Source organism: Carassius gibelio, chromosome A25, assembly GCF_023724105.1.
Source record: "Carassius gibelio isolate Cgi1373 ecotype wild population from Czech Republic chromosome A25, carGib1.2-hapl.c, whole genome shotgun sequence".
NCBI lineage: Eukaryota > Metazoa > Chordata > Actinopteri > Cypriniformes > Cyprinidae > Carassius > Carassius gibelio.
This window is the reverse complement of record NC_068395.1, coordinates 20,437,558-20,461,635: the sequence shown is the minus strand read 5'-3', so window position 1 is coordinate 20,461,635 and position 24,078 is coordinate 20,437,558. Positions and strand designations below refer to the sequence as shown.

Below are 24,078 nucleotides of genomic sequence, written 5' to 3'. Positions count from 1 at the left end.
CATTCATTGTAACGGCAGTTTGGGCAAGTGTGCAGATATACTCGCGATGTGTAACAGCTCCGAAAAAAAGCGAGCGTTCTTTGATCACTCTCTGTAGTTAAATCACAATTTAAATAACAGATTTGTTTCATGCTACTAAGTGAAACAATGTGAAGTTGATCGTTTAGTCACTGGCTTGATTCACTGATGCATAAACAGTATTAAACGATTTAGAAAGAAAGTCTGTGTGAACTTGAATGATTAGCTACCCATCAGAAATCACTGATCACAGATCAGGCATTAATGAACACTGTCACTCACTGTTTGTGCCGGTGCTGTCGAATCCATATCATAAAAGTCTGTTTGTAACGCCTGTGCTGACATTGCAAATTATATGTAAATATTTGGGCGGGCAAAGCAGAGAAAGGGGAGGTAACAATTCTCGTTGCAACGTCACAACGAGGAGATTCAAGATCATCCCGTTTGAGCTTCCATTTTCTCAAAGGCAGAGAAAGATAGAAAAATCTCAATTTACACCGATTCAAATTTCTAGAAACTTGGGCACCATATACAGGCTATGGGAACTCATATTAATCTTAAAAAACCTCAGAAAGTGAAATTTTCATGTCATAGGACCTTTAAAAATTACGTGATTGTGTTTTTTCCTCACTGCAATAATGGCAAAGAGAGCAAAGAAAAGGAACTTCACAAACACAGAATTAGAGATACTTGTAAATGAAGTTGAATCCAACCAACAGATATTGTTTAGTTCATTCACTGCAGGAGGAATTACAAATAAAAGAAAAAATGCTGCATGGGAGAATGTCACCAATGCAGTTAATTCCGTTGGGTCTGAGGAGAGAACTGTCCCAGAAATAAAAAAAAAATGGTTTGATATTAAAGTATTAGCTAAACAACGTGTCGGAGCACACAGACGAGAAATGTCCGCAACTGGAGGAGGACAGACAACAACGGAGCTTTCCCCATTGGTCAACCGCATAGCCTGCATCATCGGAGACACGGCTCTGTCCGGGATTACTAAGGACGGTGACACTGATGCTCTTGCGACAGAACAAACCGGGCCATCTAACATCCAAAGTGAAGGTAAAATAAACCAACTGGAATAAAATCCATTAATGACCTAAAGGATCAATTGAGCAACATAACGAATGTATTGATTAAAATCAACGAGTCTCTGAAACAGATTGCCTATTGCGCAAATACAATTGCTAATAAACCATAAACCGCTGACTAATGTGATTTCTGTTATTTGTTTCCACGAAGCTGCAAAACACAAAATGAAATCGCTGTAATGTTTCTGCACTCGACCAATGGCCAGACTTACCTAAAATGTCTGTATGATCCTCTGTCTTGTCTGAATGCCAGCGGCATTGGGAGGTGGCAGGGGCACTGCATCGGGCATAGGGCCGTCTGGTCTTGGGGGTTCCTGCAGAGGGATGCCCTGTCTGATGGCCAAGTTGTGTAGCACACTGCAAGCCATGATGATTTTGCATGCTTTTTCTGGCTGATACTGCAGTGTCCCTCCCGTGCTTGACAGACAGCCATCGTCCTTTCAGCAGGCTTATTGCGCGCTCAACTGTGCTCCTTGAGCGTGCATGGGCACGGTTGTACGCCTGTTCCTGCTCGGTCCTCGGGTTGGTTAGGGGGGTCATTAGCCATGGCTTTAGCGGGTAACCTTGATCACCTAATGATGAAATAGTTATAACCAATTGTACATAGCCCTACAATAGCATTTTAAACATGTTGTAGCCTTAAATTCACCAATGAGCCAGCCATCCTCAACAGCGCCTTCTTGGAGACGCACACCCACAGAGCTATTCTGCAGAACGAACGAGTCATGTGTTCCTCCAGGCCACCGTGCAACGACGTTTAATAGCAACAAATTTGCATCACAAATTATTTGCACGTTAACAGAATGAAACCCTTTTCTATTTAAATAATTAAATTCGTTGGTTGATGGTGCATTTATGGCGATGTGGGAGCAGTCTATAGCTCCAATTATGTTTGGGAATCTAGCAATGGCATGAAAGTCCCGTTTAATTGTGGCTTGTTGAGGATTTCGCTAAGGGAACTGGATGTAGGTTGGGGCCAAGGAAATAATTGCGTCCAACACTGCCGGCATGATCCTACTCACTGATGGCTGGGATATACTACATATGGTTCCAACCTCACACTGAAATGTAACAGTAGCTAAAAATCCAAGGGTGGACAGGAGTTGGATGTGCATGGGAATGGCTTTCGTGCGATTTGTTTCTCTCTCCAACACTGGTCCTAAATCACGATACAAATCCAGCAGTACATTTTTGGGAAAGCATTACCTACTTAGAAGCCACTCTGTGCTCTCGCCAAGCAGATCAGCGCGATCTTGGAAAATGCTCTGCGGAGTGCATTGTTTGCCAAGTCTTCCAATAACGCAAGATAAGCCATTGCACTGAGACAAATATATTTCACATCTGTCTTTTATAGGGTTTGACGCCAATTAAGCATCGTGTTTAAAACTAGACAAATTATAAATTGAGTGTTTTAAAGGAAACACAGGACATATGTGGATTGCTTTATGCTTACTATGACACTCTTAAATGCTTTTTATGTGTAGTGTCGCTATTCTCCACTAGATTATCTGCGTAAGCATGCTCAGAGGTGTGCTTATATTTACACACATTTCTACGTATAAGTACAACTTGGTGATTCTCACACTTTGCGTGAAACTGTTCTTACGCACTCACTACGCACAAATCTGTCCGTACGCACCATTGGTAAAAGAGGGCCCTGGTTCCTCATGTTTTATTCTCCAGGTTTCTGGTTCCATGCGTTTTATTCTCCTGGTTTCTGGTTCCTCACGTTTTATTCTCCGGGTTTCTTGTTCCTCGCGTTTTATTCTCCGGGTTTCTTGTTCCTCGCGTTTTATTCTCCGGGTTTCTTGTTCCTCGCGTTTTATTCTCCGGGTTTCTTGTTCCTCGCGTTTTATTTTCCGGGTTTCTTGTTCCTCGTGTTTTATTCTCCGGTTTTCTGGTTCCTTGCGTTTTATTCTCCAGGTTTCTGGTTCCTCGCATTTTTTTTTCTTCAGGTTTCTGGTTCCTCGTGTTTTATTCTCACAGTTTCTGGTTCCTTGTGTTTTATTCCCAGGTTTCTGGTTCCTCGTGTTTTATTCCCAGGTTTCTGGTTCCTCGTTTGTTATTCTCCAGGTTTCTTGTTCCTCGTGTTTTATTCTCCAGGTTTCTTGTTCCTCGTGTTTTATTCTTCAGGTTTCTGGTTCCTCTTGTTTTATTCTCCTGGTTTCTGGTTCCTTGCGTTTTATTTTCCGGGTTTCTGATTCCTCGCGTTTTATTTTCCAGGTTTCTGATTCCTCGTGTTTCATTCCCAGGTTTCTGGTTCCTCGTGTTTTATTCCCAGGTATCTGGTTCCTCGTGTTTCATTCCCAGGTTTCTGGTTCCTCGTGTTTAATTCCCAGGTTTCTGGTTCCTCGTGTTTCATTCCCAGGTTTCTGGTTCCTCGTGTTTCATTCCCAGGTTTCTGGTTCCTCGTGTTTCATTCCCAGGTTTCTGGTTCCTCGTGTTTTATTCCCAGGTATCTGGTTCCTTGTGTTTTATTCCCAGGTTTCTGGTTCCTCGTGTTTTATTCCCAGGTTTCTGGTTCCTCTGGTTTTATTCTCCAGGTTTCTGGTGCCTCGTGTTCACTCTCTTCTTTAACAAACATCATCTTCACAACAGATCTCAGTTCAGATGATACTCCTCCAGATATTCCTGCTTCAAAACGTATTAATGACTGTGAGGATGAGAATATTACAGGTAGGCCTATTTACTGATGTGTCTCATAAACTGTATTTTTCTCTTTGTATTAAGGCAGCATCCCGCCCTAACAACAACAGAGAGCGCTGTGAAACTAAACTTCTTCCTCTGAAGTTTAATGGTGTTTGGCAAATAAACAAATTTGTTTAGTGCCTCCCACTGGACTGGAGAGTGAACAGACACAGCAAACACAGGACGTCATCAATTGGGGCGAATGCCAAACGGAAGTGAGGATCCCTATGCCCTACTCCCTTTGAAGAGCCCTTTAAGTGAGAGGGAAATAATAGGATGGATATTACTTTGTGCGTCTATAAGGTGGGCAGGTTTTTTTAAGCCAGTCTGCACACATACATTAAAAAGAACTTAAAATTATAGAGGTGAAAAACAATGAATTTTATTAGTCAGATATTTCATTGAAAATCACACAGCAAAGTTGCAAAATTTACAAAGTTGCAGCTTGTAAATTATGGAAATTAAGATCAATGAAAACACATGATAATGATAAGATGTAGCCTTATAAATTCAATATATTAAACAGGTTTAGCATGTCAAAACTACATCCTTGTGTTATGTGTCCACCTGGAACTCAAACAGTTGAATGAAAGGTAATGTGAATCCACAAAATAAGATATTTTGAATATGTTTCTGAAAAGCTTCTTTTGAGGATTAAACTCGATATCAAAATTGCTATTTTTGCAATGTCTTACATCAGATTCTGTGATGAAGAGAATAAAGAGGATTTTGCTTGATCCCCTCCAATTTTACAAGAAGCTGTGAGACCTAATTCAAAGTAATAACTCTGTGATAAAGTCATTTTTATTTAGAGCTGAAGAAATGTAAAAATCCAAAATTACATTAATGGATAGAGTTCATCTTACATAGGATTGTTGATGTGCTCAGACTTTTTTTTAATTTTATTAATTTAACCGTAGATCAAACAAGCTATGTTTTTATAATAATGATTAGGCATCCAGGCAGACCATTTCCATGCTTATACTAACCTGCTGGAAATGCCAATGGTTTTAATGGTTATAATGGCACTTGTATTGTTTTAGTGGAAACTATAATTGATCCTTTGAGTTTCTACTGGTAACTGGTCACCTTCTATCCTTATAACCACTAGACTCTAATGGAATATTTCCCAAAAAACACAAGAGAAAACAATTCTTTAAAATATGATGTTTGTAATGGTATTTGTAGAACTATTAGTATTTCTGTGTTTTCTATTGTTTTATTTCTTTGTTTTTGTTTTTACAGCAGGGTATACTGGGTCATGGGGTGTGCAGGATGATCACTGATGGACAGCAGGGTGATCACATCAGAGTAAAGAGGTTAAAACACTGCTGATGATCTGAAAGTCTTGTTGACTGAGTGTTGATGGTCTGACCCTAATCAATATTACCAGAGCTGCCATTTCATTTCAATAGTTCCTGTTTTCACCTCATTTATTATGCTGATCAGTTTTTACAAATGAAGACGAGCATCAAATCATCAGGAAGAGCTAAAATTTGTAAAGACTTGAGTTTATTAAAGAGCACAGAGAGCACACAGATGAAATTATGTCACATTTTTTAGTAATGGTGCATTTTTAAAAAGAAGAAAATCATATCACAAGTAACGGTGCACGGCTGAAAGAACCTCCGAAACTTTGATCTCCCGAGATCCGGACAATACAAATACACACAGACATGTTTTCAAAGCCCACCGAGTGAAGATGGGGGAAAACGTTTTCCCTTCTTTGCAGTTGTTCCTTCAACTTCCTTCCTTTACCCATCATTCCCTTTCAGTTCACATAGAAAGTTAATATAAAACCAATGTGTGTATCTGTTGACATGGCTCAGTGTGACTGGTGCAACGGTCTTGTGTTACATTTTTTTCGATTTCTCTAGACACGATTTAGAGAGTTTAGAGATAAATTACCAACCATCGATCTTCTGTTCCTCAACAGGGTTGAACTCCTCAAGTCTTTGATCCTAGTCAATGCAAAGTACAAATGTTAGCTGATGTCTCCATTCGGTGAATGTTTTTCTTGGCCTCATTATTAGGGATAAGGAAATGTTTGATATGAAGTCTTCGGACAATTATTCCTCACATTCAGAATTATGCATCTTAACCGTCACAGATGCAGAGGTGTGCGTGGGAGGGGGTCCATGTCTTTAGATATTTCTTTTCTGGGGGTATTCCTATACATTGCTGTACACTGGAGAAAAACATATGGATTATCAAATGTTTAAAGGAGTCATATGATGCGATTCAAATTCTTCCTTTCTCTTTGGAGTGTTACAAGCTCTTGGTGAATAAAGAAGATCTATAAAGTTGCAAAGACTAAAGTCTCAAATCCAAAGATATATTCTCTATTAAAGTTAAGCCCCCTCCCCCCCCAAAACACCTTGTTTAAACACGCCCCCACATGTCTACGTCACTATATGGAAATATATGCGTAACCTCTCAAATTTTCAAGCAAAGAGGTTGTGGTTTCAGTTAGGGCTGCAAAAACTAATTGATAAAATCGATGATTATTGATGATGAAAATCCTTAACGATTCTCATTATATTTAGTCGAGTCTACCCACAGTGCACAGCCAACTTCATCCTGTTGCGTCAAATTACAGAACTCAATAAAAGCATTTTTATAGACAAAATGCATCTACAAATATCGGACGAAACAGAATGACCTCCTGAAGGAAAAGTATGTTATACAAGATGCCCATAACATGATAAATCGTCATTTGAAGCTTCAAGCTGAAGCATTAGCATAATGGCTTGTTTGTGAGATGATTTTACAGTGCAAAAATCTCATTTACATATCCTTATCTGTAGATGTCAAACAATTCATGCATGCCTCTCATGTGTTTTCAGTCCCTCAATCTGTCACAGTGTGAACACAAAGTTTCTCTCCAGTATGAACCCTCTCAAGTGTTTTGAGACTTGATGAATCACTGAATCTCTTGACACACTGTGAACACTCATTAGTTTTCTCTCCAGTGTGAATCCTCTCATGTGTTTTCAGACTTGATGACACACTGAATCTCTTGTCACAGTGTGAACATTTGTAAGGTTTCTCTCCAGTGTGAATCCTCTCATGCGTTTTCAGAGATGATGAATCTTTGAATGTCTTGTCACAGTGTGCACACTTATAAGGTTTCTCTCCAGTGTGAATCCTCTCATGTGTTTTCAGAGTTGATGACACACTGAATCTCTTGTCACAGTGTAAACACTTGTAAGGTTTCTCTCCAGTATGGATCCTCTCATGTGCTTTCAGTCTTGACGAATCACTAAACCTCTTGTCACAGTGTGCACACTTATATGGTTTCTCTCCAGTGTGGATCCTCTCATGTGTTTTCTGACTTGATGATTTAATGAATCTCTTGTCACAGTGTGAACACTTGTAAGGTTTCTCTCCAGTGTGAACCCTCTCATGCGTTTTCAGAGATGATGAATCTTTGAATGTCTTATCACAGTGTGCACACTTGTACGGTTTCTCTCCAGTGTGAATCCTCTCATGTGTTTTCAGATGTGTCAAACCACTGAATCTCTTATCACAGTGTGCACATTTGTAATGTTTCTCTGCAGTGTGAATCCTCTCATGCGTTTTCAGAGATGATGAATCTTTGAATGTCTTATCACAGTGTGCACACTTGTACGGTTTCTCTCCAGTGTGAATCCTCGCATGTGCTTTCAGACTTGACGAATCACTGAATCTATTGCCACGGTGTGCACACTTATATGGTTTCTCTCCAGTGTGAATCCTCTCATGTGTTTTCTGACCTGATGATTTAATGAATCTCTTGTCACAGTGTGAACACTTGTAAGGCTTCTCTCCAGTGTGAACCCTCTCATGCGTTTTCAGAGATGATGAGTCAATGAATCTCTTGTCACAGTGTGCACACTTGTAAGGTTTCTCTCCAGTGTGAATCCTCTCATGCATTTTAAGATTTGATGAATCACTGAATCTCTTGTCACAGTGTGAACACTTATAAGGTTTCTCTCCAGTGTGGATCCTTTCATGTCTTTTCTGTGTTGATGGCTCATTGAATCTCTTATCACAGTGTGAACACTTATAAGGTTTCTCTCCAGTGTGGATCCTTTCATGTCTTTTCATACATACTGACTGACTGAATCTCTTGTCACAGTGTGAACACTTGTAAGGTTTCTCTCCCGTGTGAATCCTCTTGTGCAGTTTTAAACTTGATTCTTCATTCTCATCTTTTTTTTCAATTAACTCTGAAACAAAAATAAAAATTATAAATTTTTGGTAACTTGTTAAAAGCTGAGAAAAGTAAACAAAAGTGACCTCACTCAATGTTTAACATCTGTAAATAGGGCTTGGGCACCACGTTGCATTCTGGGACGTGGTGGCCATGTCGACGGCCTCGCGAATGTAAACATACAGCAAGTTGAACGAGAAGAAGCAGAGTTGGGAGAAAGAGAAAAGATGTTAAAACCACGAAAAGGTTGTAGTATTTAAAGGGATACACTAAATAGGGATGTGGTGTGGGATTACAAATCTGTACTATGTTAAATCTAGTTTCCAATGTAATAGTATGTACTTTGAGTTTTTATATTCTTGGGTTGAGATTATGACATTCTGATATGATCAACCTTTTGTCTTCATGCACATCCTGAATATAGGGCATGGTCCCAACATAAAGGTGCCTGCTAAACTCAAGGCACAGCTGTGCCTTTGTTTTTCTTGATAATGTGAAGGGTATGGGTGACACTATCAGGCACCTCTGTATTTAAGTGACACTGTTGTGCTGATTAGATCAAGGCTGGGGAAAATGCCAGTGTCAGGCACTTTCCTGATTTCCATTTGCATGCTTTGTTTAAATGGTCTCCACCTCCATGTATCCCTCATCCTAGAAATGTATCTAATCCACAACAATGGTTCCCAACCTTTTTTCCAGAGGGCTGCACTATGGTTCAAGAGCAAGTCGCGTGGGCCGCATGCATATAATTTACATATTACATCACCAATACAAATCAACCTGATTTATAATATTATAGCCTAAATATTATGATATCTTATCTATTACATTCATTGAAAAAAAAAAATAATAATTCTACTTCCCATAAATAAATCACCTGATGCTGTTGGGAGCTTACCAATTATGTGAGATTCAGCTCTAAAGGAGTAACAGCACAAAGAAGTTGCAATTGTAAAGCCTGTGTTATACTTTCCGCATGAGCAATCCGGACGTGGACACAGCCAGCCCGGACGAGGACTTCTACAATTTATACTTACAAAAGCGTGCGCTGATGGTCTGCTCTGCAACAAACATGTGAACAAACAATTGCCCAGAATGATTGCATATCTTTATCGACGGATTGCACAGCTTCGAGTAGCAATGGGCTTCTTCACTCTGCCTGAACATGTGCAATTATGCTTTTGAAGACTACTGACGACTACTGAAGACTACTACTTTAAGACGCGCACGGGAGCATGACTTGACGCACGACATAGCAGAAAATGTGCGTTCACAAATTTAGATCTAAATATGGAAAGCACGTTTGAATTTAATAATATGAGGTTCTCTCCAGAGATGTTTTGCCACATTTCTTCAACTAAGGATTGCTACGTAGTATATGGTGTTTCTATTAGCCTGAACTTTTTCAAGTGAGTTGCGGGGCAAACCGAAAATCCATCAATTCTCCTTCACTATTGATACTGCGACTATTTTCACATTACTTTTTCTCCCTTAAAAACAAATTTGTCCATAATGATGCACAATTTTACCTTAACTAATTCTGCCAAAGTGGATGCTTGTATGTGTTTGTCAAATGCGTAATGTTATGTGAGTAGGTCTGCTCATGGCTGAAAATAATATATGAAGAAAAAAAAAAAAAAATCACAAAAACATTAGGATATAGTGTATATTTCATTAGTAGCCAAACATTTTTAATTTAAAAAATAAATTAATTCTAAAGCTTAATTTTTTAATTTTTATTTTTTTAATTCAGCATATGTGGCCCGCATTTGAATTCGTGAAGGGCCGCAATGACTGGTCAGACTTTTGATGACTACTGTGCCACTCAATATTAAATTATCAATAAAGATAAAGAATTCTGCTGAAGATTACCCAAGAGTCTCCTGGTCTTCGTTTCGGAGTTCCCAATAGTGGACAAAATCAGCAATATTAACGCTTTGGATCCATATGAAATTCCCAACAAAGAGTGGAGCACCGACGACGACTTGCTGCCGCACTTTTGCATTACAGATATCATCGGCTACCTTGTTTGTTTTGTGAGCGCCTACACTTCAGAAAAGTTCCGGAGCAACAAGTCATTGGAATTTCATGTGCAGTTTACAAATGGACGGGTTTAGGAGCTGCAGATCATAAAGCCGGAAAACAGTATACAGTAATCCGGACAACGGTAAGCTGCGCTCCACCTAGCTGCTAGTTTAGTAACCACTAGTGCTAACAACCATCCACACATGTACTTTTAACTATGTGTTTAAAACTGTAGTTAGTATCGGTCAACCCTCCCGTTTTTTTTTCCGGGGTTCTCTAATATTTGAGCTCTTTTCCCGCTGTCTTCCCGTTTTAGTATTTTCCTGTAAAATATCCCGTTAGCCCTTCCATTGGACCTGTGAGTCTCTGTACTAGTGTGTCCTGTTGCTACCCCTTGCAGCGAAACGGATGTTTTTAAAGCATCGTTTTGCTTACTTGAAAGCAACCTTAGCGTGATGTTGGTTGCTTTTTAAGATAGCAGCGCGGTTGTTGTGGGAGCACAATTTCATGCCAATCTATAAGCAAAATCATGTTAGACCTAGCTTCACGACTCGCTTAGTTAATGAAGCAGTTTTGTAGTAACATTACGAATGTCAGCAGAGGGATAGCAACTGAAAGATGAATGTTGAAATTTTCCCATATTTTAGATTAGTAAGCCGGGAAATTTCCCTTATGTTCAATGTCGACTTAAGCAATATAAAGTAAATATTCAGATGTTACGGTCTCCGTGGCCGCGCCTTTCCACAGCAGGAAAGCGGTGGAAAGTGAATCCAATTTAATTTTGTTTTCCCCATGTGTGCGCTATTACACCCCACAATACAGCAACGGTTTACCATGGTTGAAACAGATTTTTAATTAATCAAATTAAGACACATGGCTGAGAGGGAGTACTTCTAAACACTGCGCAGTAGTCCGAGTAGCAGTAAAGGAGGCCATCACCATGGCGGCCACGCCAAGTTATGACATCACGTCACGACGCCCAAGCCCTATACTATACTCAATAAATTTTCTTAGCTTCAGATTGAATGTGGATAAACATAAAATTAACATGTTATTTTTCAATGCCCTCTGCACATTTTGAAGCATCATTGTTTTTTGGAGTCATTTTGACCCCCCAGGGTCTTTGAGCTGTATAAAACAAGTAATATAAAAAAAAATTATTAGGGATGTGACAGTGGAAGATTTTTACCACATATATATATATATATTAGGGGTGTAACTGTACGCAAAAATCACGGTTCAGTACGTACATCGGTTTTAAAGTCACGGTTCGGTTCATTTTTGGTACAGTAAGGGAAAGAAATGAAAACATTAAACTGCAGGTTGTTTATTACTATACACTTAAAAAAAAATACTTTTTAATAAAATATATATAAAATGAAAAATAGTATAAGAAATAAAATACGTCTGGCCTTAGAATCAGCTGCAGGACGGGATTTGCGCTGAACGAGGAGACTTCCGCCACTTAATATGTTCGTTTGGAAAAACGAAAATATACTTATGTTCCGCGCACAAAATATTGCATTCAGTCATTCGGTACACACATGCACCGTACCGAAAGCCCTACACGTACTGTTACACCCGTAATATATACTGAACAAAATTATAAAGGCAACACTTTTGTTTTTGCCCCCATTTTTCATGAGCTGAAATTAAAGATCTAAGACTTTTTCTATGTACACAAAAGGCTGTGTTAATTAGCACTTCTACTTTACCAAGATAATCCAGCCACCTCATAGGTGTGGCATATAAAAATGCTGATTAGACAGCATGATTATTTACACAGGTGTGCCTTATTCTGGCCAAAATAAAAGGCCACTCTAATGCAGTGTTTCTACCGCTGGAACTTTACCCAGGAACCAAGGACTTTGAGCTGTTAGTCTGTGTGTTTCCACCGGAGGAAACAGGATCTTAATAAACCTCAGTGTAAAAAATGCCCTTTGGAAAATCCCTGCTGGCGAGGTAGTACTTTTTCAAAGTTCTGGAACTTTTGGGGATGGGACTTGGGCACTAAACATGCTGATTGTTACATACAGCATTGTGATTTCAACCACCATTTATTCGGATCATTTTCAAAATATTAATGTTATTGTGTCATGTAATGTAATTTTAAAAGTATTACAGGTGAGAATGTAGTTGTTTAAAACTCAAATCTGTGGTTTATTTATAAAGACAGCATCTGTTTAAAAATGTTTTGCTGATTTCGGAGACGGTCTGCTCCACTCGATCAGAAGGAGCTCAGTGCTCATAATATCCGCCGAGAGCAGTTTCGAACCTGACTAGACCTTCTGATATGTGCCACTTACTCTGATGTCTCTTTAGTTGTTAAACAAAATATAGTTTGTTTTAGGTAAATCTAACAGGTAATCTTTGGTCTGTGTTCCATTTATCTATATGTTAAAATGAAAATAAAGAGGCAAAGTCCAAACTACCCAGGGGATGCAAGTCCAAAATTTTTGTTCTCAGTATTGAGAAATGCATGCAGACCTACATCACCAGACTATTTGGCTCATCTTCACTGCTGATTAGAGAACCGGCTTTACTGACGAGATGCACATCAATGATCGGCCAATCTTAACCCTATTGTACATGTGGGGTACTTATTATCTGTGTTCACCGAACCCATCTTGAGTGTTTGCTGCTAAAAAGCTCATTTTTTAGTTTCATCTCACCATAGAAGCCAGTCCCAATTAAAGTTCCAGTCATGGCTGATAACTGAATATGCTTTAGTTTGTTTTTGGATGAGCTTTTTCCTGAAAACCTCCCAAACAACGTGGTGATGTAGGTTCTGTTTGACTTTTTAAAAAAAAAAGGTTTTCTAAACCAGACACTCAACTATTTTCTGCAATTCTCCAGCTGTGATCCTTGGAGAGTCTTTAGCTACTTAAACTCTGCTTCTCACCGCACATTAGGACAATATAGACATGTCCTCTTCCAGGCATTTTCATAATGGGAAGTGGTTAGAGAGTATGACTCCTAACCCTAGGGTTGTGGGTTCGAGTCCCGGGCCGGCAATACCACAACTTAAGTGTCCTTGAGCAACCCCCAACTGCTCCCTGGGCGCCGCAGCATAATTGGCTGCCCACTGCTCTGGGTGTGTGTTCACAGTGTGGATGTGTGTTCACTGCTGTGGTTGTGCACTTTGGATGGGTTAAATTAGATAAAATCCTGTTTAGTCGCTGAAGAAGTTGTAACGCTTTGACTTGGATAACTGAAATACATGAAATGAAAGAGATAGAACACGAGGAGTTGGTGTCTCACACATTTAATGGCTGGTACACGGCCACGCGCACCTCTTAAACATGAGAGATTATAGGCTAGTGACAAATGGTCAAAAAGTGCTTTAGTTTTTGAGATACCCCTACCAGAGGTAGAACTAAACCAAACAATGTTTTTCCTCATCTCTAAGGTCTCCCATATATGAAATGGATTCTTGGCTAAAAATATTTTACTGCTAAGATTGTTAAATTAACAGATATTGTTATACACCCCAAAACCAATATAGGACTAAAATATAGCCTGTCTGTATGGGAGTTAAGGCATATAAACTAATGTAGATCAATCACACAAGCTCTGAGAGCTTTGAAACTCGACATGTTTGTAGTCAGGAAGTTGATTCAACTACTAGAAAAGACTGTATGTGAATATCTTGATGTATGGAATAAATAGAGACATGTAAATACATACCTAAAATAAGCGGACATGCACAAATTTAATATCTATGCAGAATGTTTTCATTTACTTTGTGCTTGCTTCGCCTGTGATTATCATAGAAACAAATATGATGGCTTGTTGGAAAGGTGGGGTTGTGCTGAATTCAACAATACCAAATATGTTAATATAGCATGACAAATAGGAGTGTTTGTCACTCAATATATGCGGTGTCCAAAATGAATGAAAATGGAACACTGACATAATTTAGTCCAAAGCCCATTCATTATCAGTGGTGAGAAGAATGTTGAGAAATTCCCATATAAGATACATCTAATAATGAAATATTTCAAATGGCACCTTGTACTATATGGAAACAAAGATTGAAATCGAAAGATAACACCTTAACATTGCAGAAACCAGAGACCAGGAGTCAGGATTGCAGTTTGAACTTAAAGATAACTTCACTATAACTTAACTTCACACAATACAAATTAAATTACTTTCTTTAATAAAACAAATGGCAATCTAACTAAACAAACAAAACACTCTTTGGGGAAATGAGCCCTGTCTTCTCAGGCTGTTTAGTTTATAATCTAGCAGCAACCATTTGGAACATTAACTGCTTTTGGTAACCATTCGAGAAGGGTCTGGCTGCAGGCTTGCACTTGCACTCTCACACCTGTTTCACAGATACTCCGTCTGCAGTGCGTATGCGTTGCATATTTTTTTACGCACCCATGTAAACGGATTCCAGCGTTCACACTGCACACGGTTGCGGTCCGTCAATGTGTTCCAGGAGCAGTGCGTCTGCAGCAGTGCAGCGATCGTTTACGTACCGAGTCTATTTTTGCTGTGCTCCATGCGCTGAATTAAAGTGACAGTGCATTGTTCGCCGTAAAAATGAACATGGATTGACACGGAAATGCAGTAATTTCACAATACATGTATACTAATTAAAGCCTATTGCGTTTCACACACAACACATGGGTTTTTGGCTAGGTTTAAAACAAGAAAACATTGATGTACGTCTGTTTGTGGATGGCGACTTTGTAATGGCCAAAACTATGTATTTTGCATGCATCACATTATAGTGCGGTGTGTAATATAATAATAAAGCGGCAGAGTGAATTTATCATCCAAAGTGTTTCTCACGTAGACCATAACTTAAAACACACTACTATGTGGTGATGACGTAGAAGTACTAAGTTCGCTCTGCCGCCTTGTTATTATTTTCATGCACACTGCACTATAATGTGTGGTGTGCATGAAAGTCTCCATCCACAAACAGACGTACATTGTCTGCAGATTTAAGGTATGTCATTGCCAATGTTGGGAATGTTACTTAAAAAGTAATTAGTTATAGTTACTCACTACTTGTTCCAAAAAGTAACCGAGTTAGTAACTGACTTACTCTATAATAAAAGTAACTCGTTAACAGGGAAAGTAACTATTTGCGTTACTGTAAAAAAAATAAAAAAAGTTGCTATATGTCAAATAATTTGTAGTCAGTTGAAATAAGTAGAACAGACAGGTGTTCGTACATAACTTTTGATATTTATTGCATGTCAACAGACAGCAAGAGTTTTATCCTGCACTTCAAGTATTATCTTTGTAAGAAAAGTGTTTTTGGCCACTAGCTTTGTAGATCCGTGTGTCACACATTACATGCACGTTCTTGCATTTGACTACAATGAATTTGAATTAGTGCTTATATCTCCACCTTGAAAATGCCAACGTTTCATAGGATAGTTCCTGACTCGCCATTTCTGCTGCGAATCTCTGTTTATCTATTGTAGTGATGTGTCGTTTGTGAACAAATCGTTCTTTTTGAATGAATCTTTTAGGTGAATGAATTGTTCTCGTTTATGCAATCCACTGACTCATATTTCTTGTTCACTCACTGAAGTTCCTCCCGCTATAAGCAGCGCATGCTCGTGTCAGTGAACCGGGTAACTGAAGTGTTTCATCCTGTCAAAAAGTTACTCAACTTCGAGCCAATAGCATTAGTGTATGAGATGTGACAGAGCATGTGATTTGTTGAATGTAGTGAACGAATACGCCCTTCAATGAACGAGTTTCATATGAGTCTGAACAAGATCTAGAGATCTTATCGTTCGTGAATGAAATGACTGAACTGGTACACATGTAGTTCGTGAACGAGTTCAATGATTTAGTAAATCTCGTTTGTGAATGAAATGACTGAACTGGCACACATGTCGTTCGTGAGAGAGTTGAATGAACAGATGTCGTTCGTGAATGAAATTAACTGGTACATAGTTATAGGCACTGTGCACATACGTTTGTTTTCATATTTAGCATACAGAACTCCACGTTTAATCCCCGATTTATCAATGTGAATATATAATATACAAACTGTCTGACAAAACAATTAAAATGCTAATTAGGCAAGAAAACCTAGTGCTTTGTTCATCTGAACAACTTAATTAGACTTTATATATTGAATGCGTTTATGCACACATTTAGTAAAGCCAGATCTGTTGTTGTAACAAGTGAATATGTTCGTTGACTTAAGACATAACACATTATACACTCTTTTTTGCCACCTGCTGGCATATTTTGTGTAATACGAAGAAATTATCACTGAACGAATCAGTGAACGATTCTGAACGAATCATTTTGGTGAACGAACTGAAAATGAACGAATCTCTTGAAAGAATAATAATTTCCACCACTAAGCTGTTGCGTGTGTGTGTGTGGTTGTTTGGCACCGCTGGCGCGTATGCCAGCATGTGTGTAAAAACACTGGCTCTGATTGGCTACCATGAAACACATGACTCTGCCTTAGCTAATCATAATCGCTTATCTCGTTATTAACCCACCTCCTCACTAGCTGTGTGAGCAAGGGGTGCAGTTCGGATTGCATAGTTTATTAAATCAACGCATAGTAACACACTGCATTTAACATTCAGTAATGTTAACGGCGTTGTAACGACGGGAAAAGTAATTAGTTAGATTACCCCGTTACTGAAAAAATAACATTGTTACCTAACGCCGTTCTTTTAAACGCAGTTATTCCAAACGCTGGTCATTGCACTTTATAATCTGAACGGCCTATATATGTGCAATATTATAACGTGTCCTCACTAACTGAGTTTAATGCCACAGTTATGTTAGAATGCATCTCATTCTTGTTTCTGTGGCGGTGCGTCGGTCTCGTCATGAGGCCAAACACCAAATAGTTATGCTATGACAAGAACAAAGGGTCTCTCTCTTGCTCCACCCATGCATGATAATATCGTGTATCGTCGATCTCACGGGCTGACGTTATGACGATTTGAAAAATTACCATATCACCCAACACTAGAGCTGAAACGATTAGTCAACATTGTCGACAAATATTTTTGTTGTCAAGTATTCATTTTTATTTAATTTGACCTAATTTAGAGCCTCCAATAATGCAGTTTGACCATTGTGACGCTGTAGGATCAACACAGGCTACATTTGTGAACGCACATGTTCTGCAATGTCGTGCGTCAAGTCATGCTTTCGTGCACGTCTTACAGACTGCATCTTAAAGCCTCTTATACTTTCTGCGTCCATGAGTCCGCTGTGGACCGCTAATTAGACATGATGTAAAAATCGCCATCGGAGAGTGTGTGCTGAAGCTCTGAGCTGATTGCTCATGGGTCAATGACGTGGCGTGTCAATTCTGGTGTCCAAAGTATATTCATTATATTAAAAATTTATAAATTTTTAAATGCATTTCATTAAATGACTTAACTTTCCCCTCTTTAATTACTCGTGTGAGAATTCATTATAAATAATTAATCTTAAAGGAACTATTGAGCTCAAAAGTTCCAAAATGTCATTTCGGGTAACTGTCCCGGCTTAAAATCTGAATACAAAAATACAATAAAAATGTAAAAAATAAAAATATTTAATATCTACTTGGGCATAATTGTATTGATGTTTTAAACGATACCTGCAAATACGGTTATAATACTAAGCTTAATTACATTTTAATGACAGAAAGACCTTTGTCCCCAAATTGTGATTTCTATAATGTCAATCCTGGATAACAGACACCAATGACCATTTTAGACCATAATGCATTGTGGTATGTCATGTGACATAATATTGTATCAAAAAGAAGACCCTGAAGGAGCACCAGAACATGTGCAAAGGTGAGTAAGCGTCTCTTAAAATGTTGATATTTTTGATGTGAACATGAACAACATCTCCAGAACTGCTCTGACAGTCACTTCATGAGCATTTGACCGTTTGATTTGAGTAAAACTAGCGTCACATCACATACACAGAACTGTGAGTACATCAACCCGTCAAAATAAGTCCTGTTTAGTTTAAAGACAAGTGTTTGCCAGAGATGTATTACTACTGTTCAGCAGAATATACATAGCCTACTACTAAAAAATATCAAAACTTTTTTTTTAAGGTTTAATCACACAACATTTCTTCCATGTTTTTATTTTTAATAGTAAATCCCCTTTGTTTACCAAAAAGTGAAGTTTGCTTAATATTTAATAATTAAAAGGTAAAATAAATTAATGTTTAATGTGTTTAATGTGCATCTTAGAAAATGCTTTATTTAAAACCCCATCTGAATGGCACTTAAATGCACTTAAATCATCTGTCAACTTTATTGTCATTGTTCACAGTACAAGTACAGACAGAGAAACAATGGATACATTTTTTATGTTTGCATTTTCTCTTGCATAATTAAAGGGATAGTTCACCAAAAAATCATAATTATGTTATTAATAACTCACCCTCATGTCATTCCAAACCAGTAAGACCTCCGCTTAGAACTGAAGATGAACACTGAGCCGAGCCAGATAACGAACAACAGAGTGACTCGTTCTCTAGTCAAGAACCGTCAATCGCCAATGACGCCATAACGTCGAGCGCAAAAGAACCGGTGAACAGTTTTCTTCAACCGATTTATTGAATCAAACTGTCCGAAAGAACTACTAGTGATCCGAAAACCGATGCAACCGGTTCTTGACTCGTGAACGAGTCATTATCTGGCTCGGCTCGGTGTTCATCTTCAGTTCTTTCTTCACAGCAGTTCAGTCAGTGTACTGTTTGAGTAAATTAATTACTCTGGGATATTGGTTTGTTTTAACTCAGAGGGAGTGTCAGCCACATTAAAAATGTTAACAGCTTAAGTCATTTTGTGGATTAATGTGTATTGGAGATGCGAACCGTTTAAAACCATTCAGTTTGATTTGGTGAACTGTTTCAAAAAGATCCAGTTACATCGAATGATTCGTTCGCAAATCGGATATCACAAACTGATTTGTTTTTAACTCTCTCACAACAGACCCGGAAGAGAAGACAATTCGGAATAAAGTTGTAGTTTTTGCTATTTTTGGACCAAAATGTATTTTCGATGCTTCAAAATATTCTAACTGAACCTCTGATGTCACATGGACTACTCTGATGATGTTTTTCTTACCTTTCTAGACATGGACAGTATACCGTACACAGCTTCAATGGAGGGACTGAGAGCTCTCGGACTAAATCTAAAATATCTTAAACTGTGTTCCAAAGATAAATGGAGGTCTTACTGGTTTGGAACGACATGAGGGTGAGTTATTAATAACATAATTATTAATAATATTATTAGAACTTTTTTGTAAGTTCAATCCACTTCCTTGTGCTGTAAGTTACCCGATTTTAATGACACAAATACCCAGAATGAGCAAATGTTTAAGATTGAGATTTTTGTAATGGTAATTGGGGGCATAATATTTATGTGTGTAATAGGGCCGTAGCTATCGAATATTTTAGTAATCAAGTATTCTACCAAAAATTCCATCTATTAATCGGATAAAATGTGTTTTTGCTTAATTAAAAAGTGCAATATTAATTATGCGAGATATAATAAGACTCCTGGGTCTCTTAAAATGAACAACTAAGTTTCCTTTTTTAGAAAAAAAATATTTTTATTTTTTTAAATACACTGAATGCAATGCATACATCAAAAATAAACATTTAATTATTACCCACTGTTTCTCTGTCTGTACTTGTACTGTGAAAAATGACAATAAAGATGACAGATGAATTGTGCCATTCAGTTGGGGTTTTAAATAAAGCATTTTCTGAGATGCACATTAAACATTAAACACACAAAACATTAATTTAATTTACCTTTTTGAAAATTAAGCAAACGTAACTTTTTGGTAAACAAATGAGATTTACTATTAAAATAAAACATGGAAGAAATGTTGTGTGATTAAACCTTAAAAAAAATTATGTTTGATTTATTTTTTTTTCTTTTTTTTTTTTTGTAGTAGGATATGTACATTCTGCTGAACAACAGTAATACATATCTGGCAAAACGGGCTTGGGCATCATGACATCATTACTTGGCGTGGCCGCCACGCGTCCTTTACTGCTACTCTGACTACTGCGCAGTGTTTAGACATACTCCCTCTCATCCGTGTGTCTTAATTTGATTAATTAAAAATCTATTTCAACCATGGTAAACCGTTGCTGTATTGTGGGGTGTAATAGTGCAACACATAATCGCCATAGGGAAAATAAAATGAGAATGGATTAACTTTACACCGCTATCCTGCTTGGAGGCGCGACCACGGAAACCATAACATCTGAATATTAATTTATATAGCTTAAGTCAACATTGAAAATCAAGTAAATTTCTCGGGTTATTCATCCAAAATACGGGAAATTTCAACATTCATCTTCAAGCGATTTGTGAAGCTAGGTCTAACGTGACTTTAGTTACAGATTGGCGTGAAATTGTGCTCTCACAACAACCACCAATCTTAAAAAGCCCAACGTCATGCTAAGGTTGCTTTCAAGTAAGCAAAACGATGCTTTGAAAACATCTGTTTCGCTAGAAGGGCAAGGAGTAGCAACAGGACAACAACACAGACCTGACAGGTCTGATGGATGGGCTTAACGAGTTATTTTACAGGAAAATACTAAAACGGGAAGACAGCGGGAAAACAGCTCAAATATGTGGGAACCCCGGAAAAAACGGGAGGGTGGACAGCTACTAACTATACTTTTGAAACAAATTGTTAAAAGTCCATGTGTGAATGGTTGTTAGCACTAACGGTTACTAAACTAGCAGCTAGGTAGAGCGTAGTTTACTGGATTACTGTTTGCCGCTGTTCCGATTCTATGATTTGCAGCTCCTGAACCTATCCATTTGTGAACTGTCATGAGACTTCAATGACTTGTAGCTTCTGAACTATTCTGAAGTGTAGGCGCTCATAGGCCTGGGACGGTATTGAATTTTTCTTATCGCGGTTGAAAAGCAATAAATTCCCGCGGTATTGCGGTAAAGCGCAACAAACCACCCCCCCCCCCCCCCACCCCACGCCACAGTGATCGATGGACTTTCACTTTCGCACACACACGGGAGGCAAACAAATATTATTTCACTTTTTTTTTTTAAATTTAGAACATGAACATTTAGAAAAGAAATGGAATGATGTCTGAAATAAAAATTCAGCAAAACGAAATAATAGGCGAGGTTACCCTAGCCTTCATATTTTTGGGGGGCGATATCAGATCTGATCGCAATTCATAACAGAGATCTGAAGATAGAGCATCATAAAGACAACCAAACACATTTTTATTTATCGTATTGATCAGTAATAGATATTAATTTGCATGTTTATTTTCCATATTTTTACCTTCAGATTAGGCTACAGTCGTCGTCATCAAACAATCACTTAAACTATAACGACTTTTGCGCACACAGAGGCTAAGGCAATTGAGCATAAGGAACACGTTTATTTAACATTTATTATTTCACATTTAGAATAAGAACATTTAGAACAGAAATTATGTCTGAAAAAAAGTGCTGGCAAAACGAAATGCGCTATGGTTTACATCGCAGTGTAATGATAAAAACTTCCTATTCATCTGGAAGAAGGAGGCGGGAACCGGCGGACAATCAAAACATTTTAATAATTCAAAAATAAACACAATATAGCGCACCAGCCCCTCACGGACGACTGGTGCACGCAAATAAAAGCCAAAACATAAAATATGGTCCAGGCCTGGTCCTCTCTCGTCCTTCACTATAGTCACTCAAGTTTTATATCCTTCCATCTCCTACATGGGACTCGATACCGGCGGTGGGTTGAGGGTGCACTGTATTTTTCCATCAAAACAGCAGACATTTTTTCTTTCTATTTTAATATTTATATAGATATTACGTGTGCGCTTTTTTGTCTCAGTGGTTGAAGGCTATAGGTTCTCTTATACTTTCTGCGTCCATGAGTCCGCTGTGGACCGCTAATTAGACATGATGTAAAAATCGCCATCGGAGAGTGTGTGCTGAAGCTCTGAGCTGATTGCTCATGGGTCAATGACGTGGCGTGTCAATTCTGGTGTCCAAAGTATATTCATTATATTAAAAATTTATAAATTTTTAAATGCATTTCATTAAATGACTTAACTTTCCCCTCTTTAATTACTCGTGTGAGAATTCATTATAAATAATTAATCTTTAAGGAACTATTGAGCTCAAAAGTTCCAAAATGTCATTTCGGGTAACTGTCCCGGCTTAAAATCTGAATACAAAAATACAATAAAAATGTAAAAAATAAAAATATTTAATATCTACTTGGGCATAATTGTATTGATGTTTTAAACGATACCTGCAAATACGGTTATAATACTAAGCTTAATTACATTTTAATGACAGAAAGACCTTTGTCCCCAAATTGTGATTTCTATAATGTCAATCCTGGATAACAGACACCAATGACCATTTTAGACCATAATGCATTGTGGTATGTCATGTGACATAATATTGTATCAAAAAGAAGACCCTGAAGGAGCACCAGAACATGTGCAAAGGTGAGTAAGCGTCTCTTAAAATGTTGATATTTTTGATGTGAACATGAACAACATCTCCAGAACTGCTCTGACAGTCACTTCATGAGCATTTGACCGTTTGACCATCTGAATATTAATTTATATAGTTTAAGTCAACATTGAAAATCAAGTAAATTTCTCGGGTTATTCATCCAAAATACGGGAAATTTCAACATTCATCTTCAAGCGATTTGTGAAGCTAGGTCTAACGTGACTTTAGTTACAGATTGGCGTGAAATTGTGCTCTCACAACAACCACCAATCTTAAAAAGCCCAACGTCATGCTAAGGTTGCTTTCAAGTAAGCAAAACGATGCTTTGAAAACATCTGTTTCGCTAGAAGGGCAAGGAGTAGCAACAGGACAACAACACAGACCTGACAGGTCTGATGGATGGGCTTAACGGGTTATTTTACAGGAAAATACTAAAACGGGAAGACAGCGGGAAAACAGCTCAAATATGTGGGAACCCCGGAAAAAACGGGAGGGTGGACAGCTACTAACTATACTTTTGAAACAAATTGTTAAAAGTCCATGTGTGAATGGTTGTTAGCACTAACGGTTACTAAACTAGCAGCTAGGTAGAGCGTAGTTTACTGGATTACTGTTTGCCGCTGTTCCGATTCTATGATTTGCAGCTCCTGAACCTATCCATTTGTGAACTGTCATGAGACTTCAATGACTTGTAGCTTCTGAACTATTCTGAAGTGTAGGCGCTCATAGGCCTGGGATGGTATTGAATTTTTCTTATCGCGGTTGAAAAGCAATAAATTCCCGCGGTATTGCGGTAAAGCGCAACAAACCCCCCCCCCCCCACCCCACGCCACAGTGATCGATGGACTTTCACTTTCGCACACACACGGGAGGCAAACAAATATTATTTCACTTTTTTTTTTTTACATTTAGAACATGAACATTTAGAAAAGAAATGGAATGATGTCTGAAATAAAAATTCTGCAAAACGAAATAATAGGCGAGGTTACCCTAGCCTTCATATTTTTGGGGGGCGATATCAGATCTGATCGCAATTCATAACAGAGATCTGAAGATAGAGCATCATAAAGACAACCAAACACATTTTTATTTATCGTATTGATCAGTAATAGATATTAATTTGCATGTTTATTTTCCATATTTTTACCTTCAGATTAGGCTACAGTCGTCGTCATCAAACAATCACTTAAACTATAACGACTTTTGCGCACACAGAGGCTAAGGCAATTGAGCATAAGGAACACGTTTATTTAACATTTATTATTTCACATTTAGAATAAGAACATTTAGAACAGAAATTATGTCTGAAAAAAAGTGCTGGCAAAACGAAATGCGCTATGGTTTACATCGCAGTGTAATGATAAAAACTTCCTATTCATCTGGAAGAAGGAGGCGGGAACCGGCGGACAATCAAAACATTTTAATAATTCAAAAATAAACACAATATAGCGCACCAGCCCCTCACGGACGACTGGTGCACGCAAATAAAAGCCAAAACATAAAATATGGTCCAGGCCTGGTCCTCTCTCGTCCTTCACTATAGTCACTCAAGTTTTATATCCTTCCATCTC

General features: G+C 38.2%; 1 protein-coding gene across 1 annotated transcript; it reads right to left on the bottom strand.

The window, feature by feature from the left end:
• Nucleotides 1-5,295: 5,295 nt before the first annotated feature.
• LOC127946681 (zinc finger protein 271-like) lies at nt 5,296-8,155 on the bottom strand. The gene is made up of 2 exons (XM_052543394.1): nt 5,881-8,155; nt 5,296-5,761 (listed from the first exon to the last, which is right to left on the bottom strand). The coding sequence occupies exon 1, from the start codon at nt 7,887-7,889 to the stop codon at nt 6,651-6,653; it is 1,239 nt and encodes a 412-aa protein (XP_052399354.1). The 5' UTR covers nt 7,890-8,155; the 3' UTR covers nt 5,296-5,761; nt 5,881-6,650.
• Nucleotides 8,156-24,078: the final 15,923 nt, after the last annotated feature.